The sequence below is a fragment of the Wolffia australiana genome, chromosome 4 (genome assembly GCF_029677425.1).
Source record: "Wolffia australiana isolate 7733 chromosome 4, ASM2967742v1".
In the NCBI taxonomy this organism is placed as follows: domain Eukaryota; kingdom Viridiplantae; phylum Streptophyta; class Magnoliopsida; order Alismatales; family Araceae; genus Wolffia; species Wolffia australiana.
The window spans coordinates 3939412-3961474 of record NC_135838.1 but is presented as its reverse complement, the minus strand read 5'-3'; the positions used below and the strand labels follow the sequence as shown (position 1 = coordinate 3961474).

Here is a 22063-nt window from a genome sequence, read left to right as displayed (position 1 = left end):
AAGAAATCACAAATGTAATCCAAGTCGAGGTTATTTGTTTCATGATTTTAATGTTGTTGTTATGTTTGAATTCAAGCCTTTAGCTGCATAGAGTGCTTGTTTTCATCCAGATCCAGGCCTCTAGAACCCAACACCTTGGATCTTGCTTTAAAGATACATTAGCCCTCTCCTTAACTTGAGACCCATCAAATTAGATTTATGAACTTCCTTTACTATCCAAAATAAATTAACTAAGTGGAATAAATAAAACTATATATCGATCATATGGACTAACAACCAACGACATGTTGTTGGTCTTGTCACCTTGTCCAAAGACTAATAATCAATCAATGGGCTCCTTAATTGCTTCCCTTTTATACATTCAGATGTTATACCTCTAGACCCATCCATGTGTTCTATGATACATCAAATGCTTCCTCTATATTTCTGAGTCAATTTCCTCACCATGTGACTCTCAAAATAACAAAGGGGGAAAGCTGATGGCACATGCCATCTGGACCCGTCAAAGCCATCATCTGAACCACCGTCACCGTCGTCGACTGCCCGACGTCGCGCCCAGCTGACCGACACGCCAAGGCCACGGAGAAGAATCTGGATTTAGCTCCCTGGGGGAGAAGCACGAGTACGCCATCGATTGATTTGAATTTCTTGCCAGCTCGTGCTCGCTTCATTTGCCAATTTATCGTGTTTTCATTTTCGTTGTCCATATTGTCGTGTCCGCTCGTATCGTCGTGTTCATGACGCATTCGTATCATCTCATCGTATTTTCATATCTGTCCGTATTATTTTACTTTCACGTCATTTAATTCTCTATTTCCTTTATTTGTGTTGTAAAAAAAGGGGGGTCTCTTATTGGACTCCCCTTGTTGGACCCATTGTAAGGGGCCCATCATGGCCCTATATAAGGCCATGATGGCCTTGTGTTCTTGTGAGATCTGGAATTTTCAAGTTGTTTACAGTTACGCATCGTGTTCCAGGTCTCACCAGAACAATAGAAAGAGAAGGCGAGGAAGAAGAAGAGCTCAGGGTAGAATGAGAAGAGAAATAGGAAGAATCCACCAAAGAGGAACGGAGGACGGTACGAGGGGTGTTTGAACGCCTCCCTCTCTCTCCACTGGTTGCTCTCCCAACCCCTGATCAGCCATCGGCGTTCTGGGTTTCTACGGCGAACGGTACCCTGACGGTTGTCATTGGGTTGTTGTCACCGCCGGATTCCTGTGGTTGTGTGCAAGCCCGGTTTTCCCGCGTCGCATTCTGCAAGTAGCCGAGGCGATCTCCCCCTGTGTGTGTGTGTGGGGGGGGGGGGTCCTCGGTCAACCGCCAATCCCTTGGGTGGTGCGGTGATCGCACGGATCGTGCGTCCCCCCGCCCCGTTTCCCACCAGATGGTGCATTCCCCCAAAGCCGGTCGAACAAACCAAGAGCTCGCCCCAATAGCAAGGCACATAGTGATTGCCCACTTCAGCCGGCCAGCGGGGTCAACTACTGCCGCGCTGTGTTCCGTGTACCATGCCCCTGTGTACCGTTGGGCATGGACACGCCACACATGCACCCCATGTACGCTGCATCACGTGGTGGCGGCACCCTTGGCCTTGTAATTGGTTGTTTGGCGCGGCTCTGCCGGCACCGATCCACCCCAAGGTCGCATACTCTGGCCCGACCTATCACTCTGGACGTGCTGACACAGCTCACCACTTGTTCTTCCCGCCATACTCTCTCTCTATTGCTCCTACACCAGTTGAGCTATTCTGGGTCCCTCCTCGTCGCTCTCTGCTTACAGCCAGCACCGGTTGCTGCACCTCCGAAGGATCGACAACGAGCACTGCGCCGACGAGGTATGTCGCCCTCCGCTTGCCTGTTATATTACTCCTTGCAGTATACTGTGAATTTGGAACCACCGCGCTCGGGCTAGATAGGTGAGAGAGGATTGAGAGATTATTATGATACTTGAGAGTCTTACCAGTACGGATGAGTCCGTCCATTGCGTGCGAGCCATACGGATTGATTCCATTCGGCCTTAGACGTCTTCGTCCTTCCGATGAGGATTGAGAGGCCACTGTCGCCGTCACCCGGCAACCCTTCGGAGCACGGAGCTCGGCACCTTCCTCGAGTCGGAGCTTGCACGTATGTCAAATAGGACGCATCATTCATTACATCATAGTTACATATACCCATTAGGGTTTCTCCATCCATCGAACGACGACACCGTCGACGTCCCACCACTAGCTCAGTACGGAGCCATCATACTCGGTGCCAACTGGACGACGTCCTCAACGACCTCCGCCATCAAAAGCAGGGGGGGGGGCGAGCTCTTGAAGAGAAAGGAGGGGCAGCCAAGTGAAAAATTTTCATGAGCATCTCTAAAATGTGGTTTTACCCCTTTCTTATTTATTTGGGTGTCTTTTAATAAAAATCCCCCCAATATCCTTCAACATCTAATAAATCTCATGAGCATAGCCCTCCAGAAATATGTGCTATTTTAGTTAGTTACTATAATAACTTGATAACCTATGGTGATCAAGCTCATAAAATTAATTATTAGCATTATGGTTTAATTAATTGAGGATTTATTTAAATTAATTGATATGTTGAGTTTAGAATCCATGTGCGTTAAGTTACACTGTGCTCTACGAGGTATAAAGGAGAATATGAATTATTTCAATGAATATTACAAACATTAGTTACATACATACTTCATCTAGTTGAGACAATTATTTGATATACATATAATTCTATACATCTTTCAGTCATGAGTATTAATATTTTGTCTTCAAATAATATGAATTGTAGGTTAATCTAGCTAGTGATGATGCATGAATAAATCTTCTTCGTAATTTCCATCACCAGGCCAGAAAATCAATTGCATCGTCTTCATTAAGTCCACCTCATCTTATACTAAGGGCAAACAATCTTGTTTTGATGGCATAATGACCCTCGTGGATTTCTAGCCACAGCCATGCTAATAATGCTTTGGATTTTGTGGATATATACTTGTAGATAATAGTCAATGCATGACTGTTCATCGATTAGGCGCCTGCGTGTTTAGGGTTGACAAACCACTTACATAACGGTGACATTAATCTACTTGATTGAAAATTATATATATTTGAATTCAGGGATTTAAAGCGGTCAATTCAACAAATTACTTTCCCTAAAGTACACCCACCATCTATCCTTACTATATCCATAATAATGGTTACAAGATCAGCTATAAACTATGATACTATCTTTATAATTTTGACAACTTTTTCTAGTACCCTTGAATATGAATATTTAAACACATCTTTAAAGACTACTGATCATTATACTATGATACTACTACCATTATTAGTATCACGTAATAAAAATGAATACTAACTTGCTTATATGAACATAAATTAGATACGAGCATGTGCGATTAGACCACATAAGTCCATCTAAGATAACCTGTCAATCTACTCTACCGATTCGGAAGCCCAAAATTACCGAGAAATATATTTTATATATCTCTCAATTTATTTCCTTACAAATAAATGTAACAAGTGGAAATCTTTGGTTTATTAGAAAATGATGACCCCGGGAAAGTCTAAAATAATGTATGTATCAATCTCTGTTTCCTTCTGAATGAATGTTAAACCGGGAAACAATGTCTACGCATGAGAGAAATGTCTACGTATAAATTATTGGGAAAGTGCGCTATTATAAATCATTATTTATGATCAAATTACAATAAATGACATGTAAATGCATGTAATGAATAAATGCCATAACTTTTCTCTCTCTCATGTTGGGTGATTTGGAGCTTTGCCGCTAATTTAGTATGAAAAGTAGCGATGAGATTCCCAATGCAAGATAATTGATGCACAAGCGGTTATGCAAAATTAATTATCATGAGATTGCATGCAATCATTCAGATACTTTTGGGGATGTCAACTTTAAACCTTCATTACTTGAATAAAAATTTGTGATCACACAATAAATCTCTCCAGAGAAATGAATAAACGCGAAATATTCATGCAAATATAGTTTGGGATGTTCATTGACAGTTTTATACGAGCATGTTAGCTTGAACAAAAAACAATGGTTGTCGAGCTCTCCATGTCAGTTCAAGTGGGAAACGAGTCGTTAACTTTACATCTCTACCTTAATAATTTTTATTTTTCTTTTGCACATGTTCTTAACAAAGACAAATTTCAGGGAACGATGCCCAAGATGATCGCGGGCTAGAGAGAGAAGCATTTCCCTCTCTAGCGGTAGAGATGACAAAATAACAATTAGCTAACCATTTTTTGCTTCATGAAGGTAATTAGTGGGTTTATGGAATAAAAGTTGTAGCTAAAATTTTCTATTAACAAGCAGTTTGATGGATCGTGAGGCACAAAGAAGAACTCTTTTATCTAGAATGGATTGAAAAAGTTCTGACTTTACATTATAAAGCGATGGATGTTGGGTTTGAGAGTGTAGCTACTTTCTCTCTCTAGAGGGAGACTGAAAAATGAAATTTATATCTTTATGTTTAGGTGAATGAGAGGGTTTAATGGATCATGGGCTAGTGAGATAGTTTCTCTCTCTAATGGCAAAGATGCCAAAAATAGAAGTCCATGGATCTTGGGTTAGAGAGAGAGAGAGAGCTCCTCCATCTCTCTCTAGATACTGGGATTACAACATAAAATGATATTGTAAGCTTTTGCTTACTATGGATCTTAACGGGTAACGGAGTAGAATTATATTTATATAGGCATCAAGCGTGGGTTAGAGAAAAAGTTATTCTTGGGCTCACAAAGATTATTGGCCTAGAGAGAGAAAACGACTCTCTCTAGGAACTGGTTCTTCTCTCTAGTGCACCATTAGAGAGAAGAAAATGATAAAGAATCGATTCTCTCTCTAGAAATCAAAACAGCAGAGAAAATAAAAACACGGAACTAGATCGCATACTTAGTTAGAACATTATACGGGCATGGCGGAACAGAGAGAAGAAACAGAGGTACAGAAGCGTACGTAGTTGAAGCGTCTTCTAGTGATAGAGCGCCGCCGCAGTGGAGCATTCGCTGTCCGGGCTGTTTACGCTCTTGGAAGGCCCTTGCGCGGCCTTGCTTGCCAATCTGCAATTTGGTATTTTATTTTGAGCTCATGTTCCTGATCATGAACAGGATCGAGAGATAAAAATCGAGCTGAAAGTTTTTTGAAGCTGATCTAGATGAGAAAGCCATGTTCGGTTTCTGTTCTCGGTCATGAACAAATGCAATTCTCCGAAGCAATGTCTTCTTGACGATCTTCGGAGCGAGAGAGCGAAAACAATGTCTTTTTCGAATCTGATCAAGATGAGAAAAATCTGTTCGATTTCTGTTTTTGATCATGAACAGGGTTATGGGATAAAAAACAAGCTGCGATTCTCCGAAGTTGATCGGGATGAAATATTTCTGTTTGTTTCTGTTATTGATGATGTAGAAAATCATGAGGGCGGAGATCATGTGAAAAATAATGTTCTGCTTCTGATCTTGAACATGAACAGGATTACGAGACAAAAATACAAGATGAAACTGCCTGAAGCTGATCGAGATGATAGAATCCGTTTGATTTCAGTTCTCGATCATGAACAGGATCACGAGAGCTAAAACAATCCGTAATGTTTCACAGTTGATCAAGACGAGAAAATCTATCCGGTTTCTGTTCTTGATCAAAAGCAGGATATTAAGACAAATATACAAAACGCACTTGTTTGAAGCTGATGAAGAGGAGAAAATCTATCCGGTTTCTGTTCTTGATCGAGAACAGGATATTGAGACAAAAATACAAGATCCAGTGGATTGAAGCTGATCAAGATGAGAAAATCTGTCCGGCTTATGTTCATGATCGTGAACAGGATTTCATGGAAAAATAATAAATAATCTGCATTTTCTCGAGATTTGATCCATTCGATCAAATCTTAATCTGATTTTCCCTGATTGAGAAATTGGATCAATCAAACCCACAGCGGAAGCGGGTTCTTGATCAGGGATCGTAAGACCGATCTAATGTACTAAACTGATTGCTGCCCGCCACTTCTGATCTGATCAGTATACCCGATATATCCAAGCTCAACGATTCGAGATCTGATCATCAATTGACTTCCACAGAGATCCATGATCAGATCTCCGAACCCAATACGATGGCAGTAGAAGAATAGAGACAAGATCGACCCTTGAAGATGGAATTTACCTGGCCCGGCGCTTCTCCAAGAACCGCTGAAGGGACTGTCTTCTAGTGAGTGGAAGCTCTGTGTTTAATGGGAAGAAATCAATTGATAAGAAAAGTGATTGAATTATACTGAAATCAATTAAAATTTATTGAAATCAAGAAGGAGATCAATCGATCAGGTCGTGAATGGAAGCTCTGTGTTTAATGGGAAGAAATCAATTGATAAGAAAAGTGATTGAAATATACTGAAATCAGTTGAAATTTACAGAAATCAAGCAAGAGATCAATTGATGAGGTCGTGAGTGGAAGCTCTGTGTTTAATGGGAAGAAATCAATGGATAAGAAAAGTGATTGAATTATACTGAAATCAATTGAAATTTATTGAAACCAAGAAGGAGATCAATTGATCACCTGCTTCAAGTTTGCAGATCGTGCTGGCGGCGCCGGGGAGGAGATTCTGTGTCGCCGGCGCCTCTGGGAAACCTGCAGAGGAGCTCTGGAACGACGAAGATCTGGACAAGATCAGCGATGGCGACGTGGCCATGGTGCCACCGTTGGCGACGCTGTTGGAGGAGGAGACAACCAAGCCATTGGCGGCGGCAGCGGCGATGAGCATGATCGCCTGCGCCTGCAGAGGAAGAACATCCAGAGAAAGATTATCAGATCGATCAAATCGGATTACCAACAGCCGAGGCGATCGGATTTACCTTCTCCGGAGGAACATCGTCGTAGACGCAGATGTCCCCCTTGTAGAAAATCGTCAACTGCGAGATTCCGTTTTCCATGAGAATCGATGCTGTAACAGACGCCGGCGATCTGCCAAGAACATGACAAATTCAGAAATCGAACAGATCGACGCGGATCTGAGGTCCTAGATCTTCGGTTTCTTGTCCGGATGGATCAAAATCAGTCCAAAAAAGGACGGTTGATCCAGAGAAAAGACCTACGGTGATCTACGAACGATGCGAGAGATTGAAAAATCGACCAGATAGCAGCAAAATCACCGATCCAGAAGCTAACGCCTCGATTTCCCGTCCCGACGGATAAAAATCGAGGTCGAATGGAAGACAAACCGCCGGGGATCTAAGAACAACATGAAATATCAAGAAATAGGTCTAAAACCGCCGATAAGGTAGGGAAGCAGAAACCAGAAATCAAAGCTCCTCCTCGATTTCCCCGCCCGATAAATCAAAATCAGCTAAAAAAGAGACTACCGATCGAACGGAAAAGTCACCGCAGATCCGCGAACAACAAACAAGATCAATAAATCGATCATATCACCGCAAAAACACATATTCAGTGGACACGGCATGAGTCGAAGTTTTTCCTCGATTTCTCGTCGGAACGGATTAAAATCAGTCCCAAAAGGAAAGAAAATCAAACTAAAAAACTGCCGGCGATCTACGCACAACACAAAAAATCAATAAATCGACCGGTCAAGGCTCAACCGCCGATTCGGAAGCGAAGCCACTGCCACAAACTAATACTTCTCGATTCCTCCGCCGCGAAGATCGAAATCCGGGCAAAGACAGACAACCGATCGAACGGAAAAATCACCGCAGATCCGCGAACAACACGCAAAATCAATAAATCAATTCAATCACGGAAAAATCACCGCAGATCCGCGAACAACACGCAAAATCAATAAATCAATCCAATCGCGGAAAAAGCACAGATTCAGCGGACATATCACGATCAGAAATCGAAATTCTTCCTCGATTTCTCGTCCGGATGGATAAAATCAGAGCGAAAAAGAAGATCAGATCGATCGATCGAAGTTCACCTGCTCGGCTTCTTCGGAATCTCGTACAGAAGCTCGTTCTCCGCCTCCTCCTCCCGATCCCTCCTCCGACCGCGCTGCTCCTCGTCGCCTCTCTCCCTCTTCTCCGCCATCGTCGTCTTCTCCGCTCGCCTTTCCCTTCCCCCCCTTCCAAGTAAATCCGCAAACCCGCCTATTTATTGGCCCTTTCCCCTGCCAACTGACAGTAACCCCGACCAGAATACAATTAAAAATTAATGGGGTAAAATAAAGCACGTGAAACTCGTGCGATATTTCACTGCGCAACTCCTTGACGTGGCGGACTCTGTGTGGGCCAGAGATTTCGACACGTGTCCGAGATAATGAGCACGTGAGGATCAGCCGGTAGCCGACAAAAGACTCTGACACTAGCTGCATTCTTTTTCGGCTTTTAAATTTTTATTAGAAATTACAGCCTGGCAGTTCATGGGCTGTATTTTTTTTCTACGACAATTTTTTTTTTTTCTGATAAAAAATGAGGCTAGGGTTTTAATAGAACACGTGAAGTAGGGGTCAGGATTTTGTAATTTACGTCGGTATTCTTTTTTTTTCCATTTGACTTGACGGTCATCACATTCCAAGTGAATTAATTTATTTTCTTTTAACGCGCTTTGAGGTAACAACTCTATATTAAATATTAGAATATTAGTGCCTCTATAATTAAGCTCTAAGTTGGGATGAACATACTTTCTCGGACAAAAATATGCACACAAATTAAAAAACTTGCACATAGTTCATTGAAAGATGAACCTCTTGATATATATATATTTCAGTTTTGTACGAATCTAGATGAAGCAACACATAATTTATCTTATAAAACAATGGAAATAAAATAGTGTGATATGCAAATGGTTCTAATTTGTGGTCACTCTAGTTTACAAGGAGAATAGGAGTATTATTATACCATAATTTTTTAAAATTGTTCATCCTCTAATCATCCTTTTTCTTATAGAAATATAAGATACAAGTAGGGGATGAGGAAGTGGAGGCTCAAGACACGATCATCAGCAATTTAGGAACCTAGATCTACGTCTTGTCCATCATCACCATACATTTCCTCCACTTTTCCTTCATTTTCTACCACTTATGACGGACTGGTTGAAAACGTTACTTACTATATCTTATTTATGTAGTAGTTAAGGGAAAATCATTCTAAATACTGTTTCAATGAATATTTTAATTTTTTATAATTGATATTGAACTATAATTGCCTCGACAACTATATTATCACTAAGGTTGGACTTATCAGAAACAAAAATCTGATTCATCCATCATTGTCCATTTACTTTTAATGATGTTCCATAAGTAATAGCAATTATTTGCATTCACCTTTAACGATATTCCATTTGTTTATCCATAATGCATAAGAATAAAATCAGATAACAAATGTGGAGCAAGAAAAATAAAAAGGAGAAGAAACATTCAACAAAAAGTTAGTGTCGTGCGGAAAAGGAGGCATGAATTACACAAACCAGGATGTTCTATCAAGTATAATAATAAAATAGAGTTATGCAGTAGCCTATGGACACTTCCCTTGGAGTATCTTACAATGTGTCTACAAGATTTCTACAATAGGTTCATTTAGAGTATTCTATCTCAGGATCTAAATAAACTCTACAACTAACAATTAACGATATATTAAGTGCACCAAATTCATAATTAATTCAAATATAGATTCAAGTTAGCAGTAAATTTAACATGTGCCTTCTCATCCCTATGTCACTTTGACATTCGTTAGAGAATATATACATACTTATTACAATTATATCATATAATTTTGGACTTATCTTTTTGATATATGTCTTCCATCTATGTCTCTCAAACCTTCTCAGATCAGAACACAATACTCTCATATATTTTTGTTTGTTTTTTTTTTAAATTTCTGATCCAAAATCAATGTTCCTTATGCATTGTTATGCTGTATCAAAGTATTATTTATATTTTGAGACTTAAAAAGTCATCCCAATAATTTCAATGATAATACGACACACAAGATATCACAAATTATCTTGAAACTGGTCCCGTAAACTTGTTAATGCAGTTATCATAAATTTATAAGTGAAATACTCAAAGAATTGTAGCTCATTAATTCAGTCACCTGTAATACAGTCACAAATGGAGACACATATATACTCAATAAATGAAATGAGCTTATTTATGCAAGTTTCATTTAATTTTTATTACATATACTATTTTCTCACATCATATTAATATCGTAGATAATTGAAACTTAGTAGGCAATATATATGAAAGAATAAAATCAAATTATGATTAATATATGCCTCCTGCATTTTTGTAAATAAAATGTGGTTACATGGAAGATATTTATTTAAAAATTGATGTGTTCTTTAGCTTTGGTTGACTACTTGGAATCCAATTTCAAGGAACATAATGGGGAAAAACAATTCAGAGTCAAACTATTATACCTTAGATGATCACATCACCTTGTGTAGAAATCATTACACTCTCATTTTGTTTCCTGGAATGATATTTTCAAGTTGTTCATGTGTCCATGCTCTAGATGTACCCATGTGATCGATGCTATAGTAAATTTTGTACCCATATCCCAGATTTTCCAAAGTATGACAAATATTCAGCCTGCTAACAACAAATATTTGGAGATTACATCCTAAACCCTTTTACAAAATTTCATTGAATGAGTGATTTCATCTTAAACTCATTAAAAAAATTAGAATTGAAAAGTGATGTTTATTGTACACATATCCCAAATTTCCAAAGTATGACAAAGATTCAGCCTGCTAAGAACAAATACTAGGAGATTTCATCCTAAACCCTTTTACAAAATTTCATTGAATGAGTGATTTCATCTTAAACTCATTGAAAAAATTAGAATTGAAAAGTGATGTTTATTGTACACATATCCCAAATTTCCAAAGTATGACAAAGATTCAGCCTGCTAAGAACAAATACTTGGAGATTTCATCCTAAACCCTTTTACAAAATTTCATTAAATGAGTGATTTCATCCTAAACCCATTAAAAAAATTAGAATTGAAGAGTGATGTTTGTTGTACCCATATCCCAGATTTCCAAAGTATACTTGGAGATTTGATGTTTATTGTAACCTTAACAAAGATTCAACCTGCTAAGAACAAATACTTGGAGATTTCATCCTAAACCCTTTTACAAAATTTCATTAAATGAGTGATTTCATCCTAAACCCATTAAAAAAATTAGAATTGAAGAGTGATGTTTATTGTACCCATATCCCAGATTTCCAAAGTATACTTGGAGATTTGATGTTTATTGTAACCTTAACAAAGATTCAACCTGCTAAGAACAAATACTTGGAGATTTCATCCTAAACCCTTTTACAAAATTCCATTTAATGAGTGATTTCATCGTAAACCCATTAAAAAAAATTAGGAATTGGTAAGAATTCGTCTGGGAAAGAGCGGCGGAAGCGGCAGCGATGGAGGTTTCCATTTTTAGCGTGACCTCTACGCTGCTCATAGGCGCGAGTTGCTTCGCAATCGGCTATATTCTTGCAGATTCCAGCGCAAAAACTCTCTCTTGCAATCGTTTTGTCTCCTGGATGAGATCCGCAGTCAAGGGTAATAACCCGTTGCCAGAATCAACTTCTGTCGCGTCTTTGCAAGAGGCAAAGTTTGCAAACGATGATGACAAGAAAGAAGAGAAAGTTTCCGGTACGCGGCAGGCAAAGACAATCCCATTGGCGGTCGTTCCTCTGGAGATTGAAAACCTTGCAGAGATGCTGGAAGATTTCAAAATGGTGAGTTTGTTGGGCTACGATGTTACTTTTTGGCTTACTACGTTGGGATAATTCTGATTTGTATAAATGTAGATTTTTCGCTATCATTGAATCCCTGGAAAAGAGAGAACTATGGATTTAAGAATTTTAATCGAGTGTAGTGACTGATAATTGTAGTTATGGAGGTAGATTACCTTGCAAAGATGCTGGACGATTTCAAAATGGCGAGTTTGTTGGGCTAGGATGTTACTTTTTAGTTTACTGTGTTGGGATAATTCTGATTTGTATAAATTTAGATTTTTCGCTATCATTGGATCCCTGAAAAGAGAGAAGTATGGATTTAAGAATTTTAATCGAGTGTAGTGACTGATAATTGTAGTTATGGAGGTAGATAACCTTGCAAAGATGCTGGAAGATTTCAAAATGGTGAGTTTGTTGGGCTACGATGTTACTTTTTAGTTTACTATGTTGGGATAATTCTGATATGTAAAAATGTATATTGTACGCTGAAAACAAGAAAGCTCAATTCTTGATACTGAAACAACGGGATTACAAGGGTTTTATAGGGAGCCCTAATGGGCTAATTAGAGATAGGGCCCTTAATGGGCTAAGACAAAGAGAGGAGAAGAGAAAATAATGTCAACACTCCCCCTCAAGCTGGAGCGTGGATGTTTTCCACACCCAGCTTGACATAGAGCTCCTCAAACCTAGGGGCATGAAGCCCTTTGGTGAAGATGTCTGCAAGTTGGTCAGCTGACGGAACATATGGCGTGCAGAAATTTCCCGACTCAAGCTTCTCTTTAATGAAATGTCGATCAATCTCAATGTGCTTTGTACGATCATGCTGGACGGGATCATGAGCAATGCTGATAGCCGATTTGTTGTCACAAAACAGCTGAACATGAGAAGAAACTGGACACTGTAGCTCACGAAGAAGCTTGGTAATCCAAAGTGCTTCACAAAGACCATGCGCAAGGGCACGGAACTCCGCTTCAGCACTTGATCGGGATACCACTTTCTGTTTCTTACTCCTCGAAGTAATAAGATTGACTCCCAAGAAAGTGCAGTACCCAGAGGTAGACCGGCGATCAACCACAGACCCTGCATAATCTGCATCAGTGTAGACTTCTAGGCGCAGACCACTGTGACGACGAAACAACAGTCCACGGCCAATGGTGCTCTTCAGACAACGAAGGAGTCGATGGGCAGCATGAAGATGGCTTATTCGAGGGTTTTGCATAAACTGACTAAGAACACCCACTGAATATGCAATGTCGGGACAAGTGTGGGTGAGATAAAGCAGTTTGCCCACAAGTCTTCGATACTGTCCGGGCTCAGCAAGGTCTTCATGCTCATCAGCACTAAGTCGATGATTTGCAGCAATCGGCGTCGAAATAGGCTTGGAGTCCTCCTTTCCAAGCTCACAAAGAAGGTCCACCGTATATTTCCGCTGACAGATGAAAATCCCACTCAAAGAATAAGCCACCTCGATCCCAAGAAAATACCGTAACGGACCAAGATGACGGATAGCAAACTCCGAAGACAAATACATAGCCAGCTGAGTAATGGTCTCCGTATCATCACCTGTGATGATAATGTCATCCACGTACACGAGAAGAATAGCAACTCCCCTTGACGGGGAATGACGGTAGAAGAGGGTGTGATCTCCATTACACTGGCGATATCCACGGTGCTTCATGGCCACGGTGAAACGGCCAAACCAAGCACGAGGAGATTGCTTCAAGCCATACAACGCTTTCTTCAGGCGACACACAACAGAGCTCGGAGTAGACGGCACTAAGGAGGCATATCCAGGAGGTAAGGCCATATAGATCTCCTCAGTCAAGTCACCATGAAGAAAAGCGTTCTTGACATCGTACTGCTGCAATATCCAGCCACGGTCTGCAGCAAGGGCCAAGAGAATCCGGACAGTGTTCATCTTGGCTACATGAGCAAACGTTTCCTGATAATCAATGCCATATTGCTGTGTAAACCCTTGCGCCACAACACGTGCCTTGTGACTTTCAATAGAGCCATCGGAATTGTGCTTGACAGCATAAACCCAACGACTGCCAACCAAGGGCTTGCCCGGCAGTAGAGGAACCAGATCCAATGTATCATTTAAAGCGAGTGCGTGGAGCTCCTCCTCCATAGCCCGATGCCAATGAGAGAGCGATAGGGCAACGTCCACCGTCTTCGAAAGGGAGATAGCGTCAAGGGAGGTGAGAAGAGCATGGTAGGATGGGGAGAGACGATGAGATGAGATAGATGCTTCAAATGGATACAATGGGGAAGGATGAGGGCAAGACACCAGGGCTAATGAAGGATTTTCTTTAGGATTGGCGGAGGAGGATGAGGGAGCTTCGGGAGTGGGAGGAACACGAGGCTTGCGACGAGCAAGAGTGAGACCATAACGTTTTTCTGGCGGGCAACGGCGGATAGGTAAAGGAACGCCAGAGAGAGGAATAGATGAATCCGATAGGGAAGCTGCAGGAGGATTCGATGGAGCAGAGAATGAATCGTCGGTAAGGACTGGAGAAGGAGCCACGGAAGGGACAGGAGGATCCAAGAGTGGTGCGGGCAGAGGACCGGAGGGCGAGGTGTTAGCAAGTGGAGGCTCGTCGGGAGGAACAGGCGGGGAAGGACTGGAGACTGGTGAAGAAGTAGATGTGTGAGGGAGAATAAGAAATTCAAGAGGATCTGACGAAGGTGGTAAAGAAGGTGAAACTGGAGAAGAAGAGGGGTAATACGGAGTGAATTCGTCAAAGGTAGCATCCTTGGTGACGATAAATCGACGAGAGGGGGGATGATAACATCGATAACCCTTTTGGGTGGAAGAATAGCCAACGAATACACATTGGATGGCACGAGGATCAAGCTTGTCACGACCAAGATGGTGGTTAGGCGCAAAGCAAACGCAACCAAAGACACGAGGGGTAAGATTGGTTCGAAGAGAAATTTTTTGGGAAGGAATACTGGAGACAGGCAATGGGAGTAGAATAATCAAGCACTCGAGACGGAAGACGGTTGAGAAGATGAATGGCGGTTAAGACAGCTTCACCCCAAAAATACTTTGGCACATGCATGTGAAATAAAAGGCTCCGAGTCATTTAAAAAATGTGACGGAATTTTCGTTCTGCAACACCATCTTGCTGGGGTGTGTATGGACACGTGGTTTCATGGATAATGCCTTTTTCTTGAAAGAAAGTGCTTAACGTGGAGTTGACATAGTCTCTAGCATTGTCGGAGCGGAAGCGACGAATGGAGGTAGAGAATTGGGTTTGAATGAGAGAATAGAATTGGGGAATAACAAGAGATATCTCAGATTTATTCTTCAATAGATAGGCCCACGTGAAACGAGTAGCGTCATCAATGAAAACGCATAACCACCGAGCACCGGAAGTGCTATGAACAGGGGATGGTCCCCACACGTCGGTGTGAATGAGAGAGAAAGGAGTCGTCAAATGAGAAGAAGAAATAGGATACGTGGTACGATGATGTTTCGCAACTCGACAAGCGTCACAAACAAAGCGGTCCACAGAATGACCTTGAAAGAGTTTTGGAAATAAACGATAAAGAGTAGCAAAAGATGGATGGCCGAGACGTCGATGGAGAAGCCACAAACGCTCATGAGATGCCGAAAGGGAAACAGCAGCGGCAGCAACAGCAAGGGGGGACGAAGGAGATCGAACGAGATAGAGGCCCTCATGTTCCTCAGCAATGGAAATCGTCCTCCCCGACACCTTATCACGATAAAAACAGGCATTAGGAGTGAATGTAAGATCGTGGTTTAGATCGCGAACAAGGCGAGATAAAGAGAGAAGATGATGAGCAAGACGGGGAACATGAAGGACTTGAGTGAGGTTCATCGAAGAAGAGAGAGCCACACGACCAATCCCAGCCACAGTGAAAAGATCGCCGGAAGCCGTTTTAACTTTGGAGGAGCCGGAAACGGGTTGATAAGTCACAAAAGCTCGAGGATTGGGTGTCATGTGAGCCGTAGCACCGGAATCAAGAAGCCAAGTGGATGATGATGGAGAGTTTCCAGAAGTTGATGGAGGTGTAGAAGGAATGGTGGACGTACCTGCATGGGCTAGAGAGCAAGAGCCCACGAGGGGAGGATCAAGCAATCGCCGAAGACGTTCCACTTCTTCAGGTGTAAGGCCGGGAGGAGAGGCATTCGTCGGGAGAAGACCACAAGGCATAGGCACTTGACCAGGCGCTGGCACTTGGCTGACAGAAGGGGTGACAGTAGCGAGATTGCTCTGTTGCATTCGCTTCCGTTGAAGCTTAAAACACGTCTCCTTAGAGTGACCCCTCTTTTTGCAGTAATTGCAGAAAAGGGAAGGATCACCTTTGGAGGATTCCTCAGTCCGAGTAGACGGACCACGAGGCGAAGCTCCTGCTCCAGTTGGTGTGATCGTCATCAAGGGACGCGTGGAGGAAGACGAGTGTGCTACAAGTGCTGAAGCCGTGGTCTGGGTCCGCTGAAAGCGTGATTCTTCAATTCTCGCACTGCGGAGCGCATCCTTGAAGGAAAGCTCTTTCTCCCGGTGTATGAGCTGAGCCCGTACCGATTCATATTCAGGGTTAAGTCCCATAAGGAACTGAAAAACCCGAAGTTGAAGAGTGTACTTTCGATCCACTGAATGAGGGTCCGGAGGCATGTAGTGATCGATCTCATTCCAGAGACAAATGAGTTCAGTGCTGTACTCCATGACAGTCCTGTCACCTTGACGCAGATTGACGGCCCGATGTACTAGCTCATACAGCGTGGCAATATTATGCTTCTTGGAGTGGCTATCAAGGGCCGCTTCCCACACAGCTCGGGCAGACTCAAGAGACAGAAATTCACCTTTGAGGTTGGGTGAAATGCTGTCTAATAGCCAGCGGTGAACCACACCTTCAACATCCAACCAGTCGTAATACTTGGGATCCGTTCTGGGTGGTCCGTCCTCAAGCAAATGGCGCATCAGACGACCCTTAAGGGTAATCTGAACATACTGGCGCCATTGAAGCAAGTTGAAGCCAGTGAACATTCCGTCAGGAGGCATCTTGGGCAAAGAGAATGGTCCAGTCGAGGCAGACCAATTTCCTGGTTCAAGAGAAGGCGCCGGTGTAGTAGGCGATCGATCACGACTGGATGACGTAGATCCCGGCGTCACATCAGAGGCCTGGACGTCTGGACGAACACCATCCGTAGGATTCTCCATGGACATCTTGAATGCACCCAGATAAAGAATCCAAAGACGGTCTGCACACGTGGAGGCGATTGCACTGAGAAAGGCTTTGCACACAGACAGGATGATTCAGCACACAGCCCTTTCGCACGTAAAATCTGCCGCACGAAGACAGACGCCTGATGCACAGAATCGACCGCACAAAGGCAACCGTTCAATGCACAAAATTGGCCGCGGGAGGCAGCCGCTGAGCGCACAATCGGCCGCCCGAAACAGCAGCGTAGCACACAGAATAGGCCGCGCGAAGCAGCCGTCTGGCGCAGAGTCGATCGATTCTGTGTGCACAGAAGACTCTGCGCAGGATGCAGAGTCGGCCACTCGCAGAAGGAGGAGGCCGGAGTGCTTGAAGACGGCCGGGAGAAGACCGCCGAGAACGGCACACGACCACGCCGGGATTAGGGTTATAGTTATGGCTCTGATACCATGAAAACAAGAAAGCTCAATTCTTGATACTGAAACAATGGGATTACAAGGGTTTTATAGGGAGCCCTAATGGGCTAATTAGAGATAGGGCCCTTAATGGGCTAAGACAAAGAGAGGAGAAGAGAAAATAATGTCAACATACGCTATCATTGAATCTCTGGAAAAGAGAGAACTATGGGTTTTAGAATTTTAATTTAAGTGGGGTGACTGATAATTGTAGTTATGGGGGTAGATAACCTTGCAGAGGTGCTATAAGATTTCACAATGGTGAGTCTGCTGGGCTACGATGTTACTTTTTAGTTTCCTGCGTTGGGATAATTCTGATTTGTATTAATGTAGATTGTACGCTATCATTGAATCTCTGGTAAAGAGAGAGCTATGGGATTAAGAATTTAAATTTAAGTGGGGTGACTGGTAATTGTAGTTATTGAGGTAGATAACCTTGCAGAGGTGCTATAAGATTTCACAATGGTGAGTCTGTTGGGCTAAGATGTTAAGTTCAAATTTCCTAAGTTGATTTTGGTTTATATTTTTTGTAGATTAATTTTTATTAAAATGATCCATTTATGGGAACTATGGGATTAGGTAATTGAATTTAAGAGTGATGGCTAATAATGTCTAGAGGCCAAGTCTACCCTAATTGTAAAAATGAAGATACATATCTTTGCATAGCTGCTAAAATATTTCAAGATGGTGAGCATGTTGGGCTGAGAAAGAGAGTAAGAAAGCAAGGATTTCAAGGATTTTTCTGGGATCTCTCATTTGCTGTTACTATTAAGCTGACTGGTTGTTTTCCATTGCGGTTTCCCTTTTCGCAGGTGCTTGTTGTCAGAAATGATTTGAAGATGGGGAAAGGGAAGATTGCTGCTCAATGTAGGTAGGTAATTACCATCCTTCATTCATAATCGGATTCATGAATACGTTGGTATTCACTGAGACGAGCTATTGTTTGGGTCAATTCATCTGTTAACGTGGGATTTTGTCAGCTAAATATTAGAGTATAGACCTATCATTTACTGTTTGATCATGGTAAATGTTTATGTTAAGGTGGTTGTAAATGCTTATGTTGATGTAAATGTTAATATTAGTGTTACTGTTGATATTGATGCTAATATCAGTAGATTTCACTAGTGATGAAAACATTCTGGGATAATGAAATTAATTGTATTTAGGTTGAAGTTCTTTGTTATATTAACTAGTGTTCACCCGTCTGATATCCGCCCAATATCCGATAATGGAGATGGTTTCAAATACTGGATATCGAATATCCATCCCATACCAAATATCAGAATGGAGTCAGGACGTGGCGAATGCTGGTATTGGATACCGGACCCAATATCAAAATCCACACTGAAAGTCCGTATCCAGATATCGATATCTGATTGTTGGTTTGAAATCTAAGGGCCAGACGGAAAAAATAAAACTAAAAAACAGTTTAAATATTTTCAAAGGACTGAGATGTGAAATGATCTGCAATCTAGAAAGCATCTGTTGTCTAAATCCATGTGGGCTTCAAGTTCGGTGAGACTTGCCGATTTTGGGCCGGGCCAGGCTAATCTAATTTGAAGTTGGATTTTGACGGAGCTCAACCAGTCTTTTATTGTTGATTATTCATTAAATTCAATGGCAATGATTTATATGCCTTCTATGCTTAAATATGTATTCAAATGTTTCATAATAAATTTGAAAATTTGTTTTAAGTTTAAAATTATATATGTCAGATATCAAAAAATCCAACATTAAATACTGATATCCAATATTTTCATCCAACCCCTGAGACGAAGACACATGCCGACATCAGGATGGATAACGGTATCGGATATCGGTATTGTAGCAACCAATATCTGATATTATTGTCTGATATCCAGATTTCGGTTAAGACGGGTCTCAGATTTTCCATTTCCAATGTTCGGTACAGCATCCTTCCTGGTATCGTCCTCTGATACTGGGTTGAGATTGGCGAACACCAATATTAACCTTGGTGAGTGATATTCTGAAGTTTGGGATATCTTAGTTGATTTTACTAGTTTTTAAAAATTTCCTGAATAGAATTATAGAAAATCCTCATAAATTCAGCCATATGTCATTTTCTGTTACTTTTTATAGAGTAATAGCTCTTAAAAATCTTTTTTTTAATTCTTTTTTCTCAGCCACGCAACCCTAGGTTTATTCAAGAAACTCAACCGCAGGGCACCAAAGGCATTGGCGAGGTTATTTAATTGTACCTACATCATGATCAGAAATATACTTCCTGACTTCGGTGATTTACTGTTTATATGCGCCCTTGTAGATGGGAACTCTGTGGGCAAGTCAAAGTAGTCTTGAAGATTGAAAGCGACGAAGAATTATTAGTTTTAAAGGTAAGAAAGTGAATTGGAAAAAGCACATTCTCCATTAATTGTTCCATCTTGAGCAGTCATTCCCTGTATCGAATTTATTTGGAAAAATATCACGAGGTTAATCAGTGAGGTAGTGCTACCTACAGGTATCCTTCATTTCTTGCTTCTATTCATTATTCTCTCAAGATACTTAGGTGTGTCTGTAAGCTAAAATCTTAGTATATTTCTGTGATCGCGTTTAATAAGTCTGAATTTTTTGTGTATCTTGAGATGATACTTCCTCTTTTGGCAGGCAAGAGCTAAGTCTCTGAAGCTGCCCACGCATATTACCATAGATGCAGGAAGGACCCAGATAGCTCCAAGTGAGTAGCCTTTTCCATCCCTTCTCTCTCCCCCCTTCAAACCTCTCCTGCTCACCTTTCCTCTCTTTTCTCTCCTCCTTTCTATCTCTCTCTTTCTCTCTCTTCCTCTCTCTCTCTCTCTATTTCTAACCACCTGTCTGTTCCTATTAAGTTTTATATTATCTTTAGGACCATGATGATGATGATGAATGGTGTCGTCATCATCATCTCATCGGGGTCGCAACATTCATCTTGTACCCTGAGCAGGTGACAGAATTGGGGCATGAAGATACTGATGATGAAGAGTTTGTCATTGTCTGCCAACTCCTGTCTGAATCACTCTCTTAATTTTTCCCTTAACATATTTGATCTCTGTCTGACTCCATTTTCCACAGGTAGAATCAGAAGTCCTTACTTGAATGAGTTAGAATCCAGGATTATCAGATCATTACTTTTTTTAGTAAAATAGCAGCTCCGGATTCGTACTCAACCGTCTTTTCTCTGATTTTTTACAGATTCGAGAACAGTGATGGCTATTCTTGGTATGCACCCATGTCCAATAGAATAATCTTTTTAATTTGCGCATGCCTAATTTCCTCAAATTAAGAGAAAATTGTACATATTGAAATTGAGCATAACTAAGCGTTAGAAAATGAGTGAAACTTGAAATTTAACGTTTATTTGCTGCAAAAGTTGGTTGTATAATTTTCCATGTCATAATCATTGATCATTAATTTCACTTTGATCTCAAGAACTAGAGATTTGATTGTACTTTAATTTACGAAGATGTGTTATTCTGCAGGTCCTGATGACATGGTGGACGAGGTCACCGGCGGGTTGAAGCTTTTGTGACCAGAAATCTCTAACTGGAAGGCATCCTCCATTGAGGGTGATATAGAAAACTCATGCAAACTGCATTTGTGCGGGCATCTTATATTGCTCTGCCTTCTAGACCCAGTAAGTTATTTGTCTCTCACTCACTCTCTCTCTCTCTCTTTCTTTTTCTCTCTTTGTGATTTTCATACCAACTAAAAGAGTCATCAATTATCTCTGCCCTTGGAACAGTAGGGGATATTCTGTTCCAGACCTGAATCAAATGTGAGAACAAGAGCAAACACAGAGAGGGAGTGACAAATAGCTTGAAGAAGAGTGACTTTTAAGTTAAATTCCAGGGAATGAGAAATCAAAAGAGAATAGGATAAATTTTTTCAAAAAAAAAAGAGAATGGGATAGACAAATGGTCTTCATATGATCTAAATACGGAGAAAATTGAGTTACAAGGCGAATGGAGAACAGATAGTTGAACAGCTGCAAATTTGCTTGGATTTAGATTAAAAGGCTTACAAATGTTAAACTTCAGGAAATTTGTAAAAAAATGCATGAATATTAGTATAAATGGTAACATACACTAATTGTCTGCTGCAGATTTACAACTACTATTTTAAAAACCCATAGCGTATTTAGTACATCAAATAGTTGACATGTTAACTATTAAAGTTTTTATATTATTCTTCGTACACCAAATCTTCCAGGTAAAAGAGTGGCAACATTTTTTTAGATTTTTCATTCTTCCTCTAAAGGTGGAACCCAGATGTCAGCTTTACCATCAGATACATGACCCCTTCTTTTAGAGTGAAACTTTACTGTAAAAATGTGTGGTCCTTGGGGTTTATTGATATGAGTCTTGCTATCCACCTTTATTCTGAGAAATGTTCATGGATTCATCATTGTGAAAGGTCTAGGATAGTAACGAATATTTACTTTCTTGCTTTTGTTTCTTAATTTATTGAAAAAATTGCACAATTTGGCATGATAGTTAAATAAGTGAAGGTGTATATGAAATATCTTTTTGGCCTATTCCCCTTAGTTTTTTATGACTTTAAAGATAACACATTAAATGGCACGGACCTCAAGATGTATACAGGGTTAAAATTTAAAGAGGACCTTAAAGTTGAAAGAATAAATGCATCTGACTGAAATTTTACATCATCAAATCTTATTTAAATTTAAGGCTTACATGATAGTCTACTGATAA

At 41.0% G+C, this 22063-nt stretch overlaps 2 protein-coding genes across 4 annotated transcripts; one reads left to right on the top strand and one right to left on the bottom strand.

Annotated features, from left to right (window-relative positions):
* Positions 1-4882: 4882 nt before the first annotated feature.
* LOC144701659 (protein TIFY 3-like) lies at positions 4883-8099 on the bottom strand. Of its 2 annotated transcripts, XM_078573385.1 has the most exons (5): positions 7939-8099; positions 6863-6971; positions 6567-6783; positions 6177-6234; positions 4883-5080 (listed from the first exon to the last, which is right to left on the bottom strand). In XM_078573385.1, the coding sequence occupies exons 1-5, from the start codon at positions 8046-8048 to the stop codon at positions 4993-4995; spliced, it is 582 nt and encodes a 193-aa protein (XP_078429511.1). In that variant the 5' UTR covers positions 8049-8099; the 3' UTR covers positions 4883-4992. The 2 variants fall into 2 exon arrangements, with proteins under 2 accessions (XP_078429511.1, XP_078429512.1); XM_078573386.1 differs by lacking the exons at positions 4883-5080; positions 6177-6234 and adding an exon at positions 6342-6466.
* Positions 8100-11335: 3236 nt separating this feature from the next.
* Positions 11336-21084, top strand: LOC144701658 (uncharacterized). 2 transcript variants are annotated; one of them, XM_078573382.1, is made up of 7 exons: positions 11336-11706; positions 18167-18225; positions 19499-19558; positions 19639-19708; positions 19980-20049; positions 20544-20570; positions 20831-21084. In XM_078573382.1, exons 1-7 carry the CDS (start codon positions 11386-11388, stop codon positions 20878-20880), a joined length of 657 nt encoding a protein of 218 aa, XP_078429508.1. In that variant the 5' UTR covers positions 11336-11385; the 3' UTR covers positions 20881-21084. The 2 variants fall into 2 exon arrangements, with proteins under 2 accessions (XP_078429508.1, XP_078429509.1); XM_078573383.1 differs by lacking the exons at positions 20544-20570; positions 20831-21084 and adding an exon at positions 20424-20529.
* Positions 21085-22063: the final 979 nt, after the last annotated feature.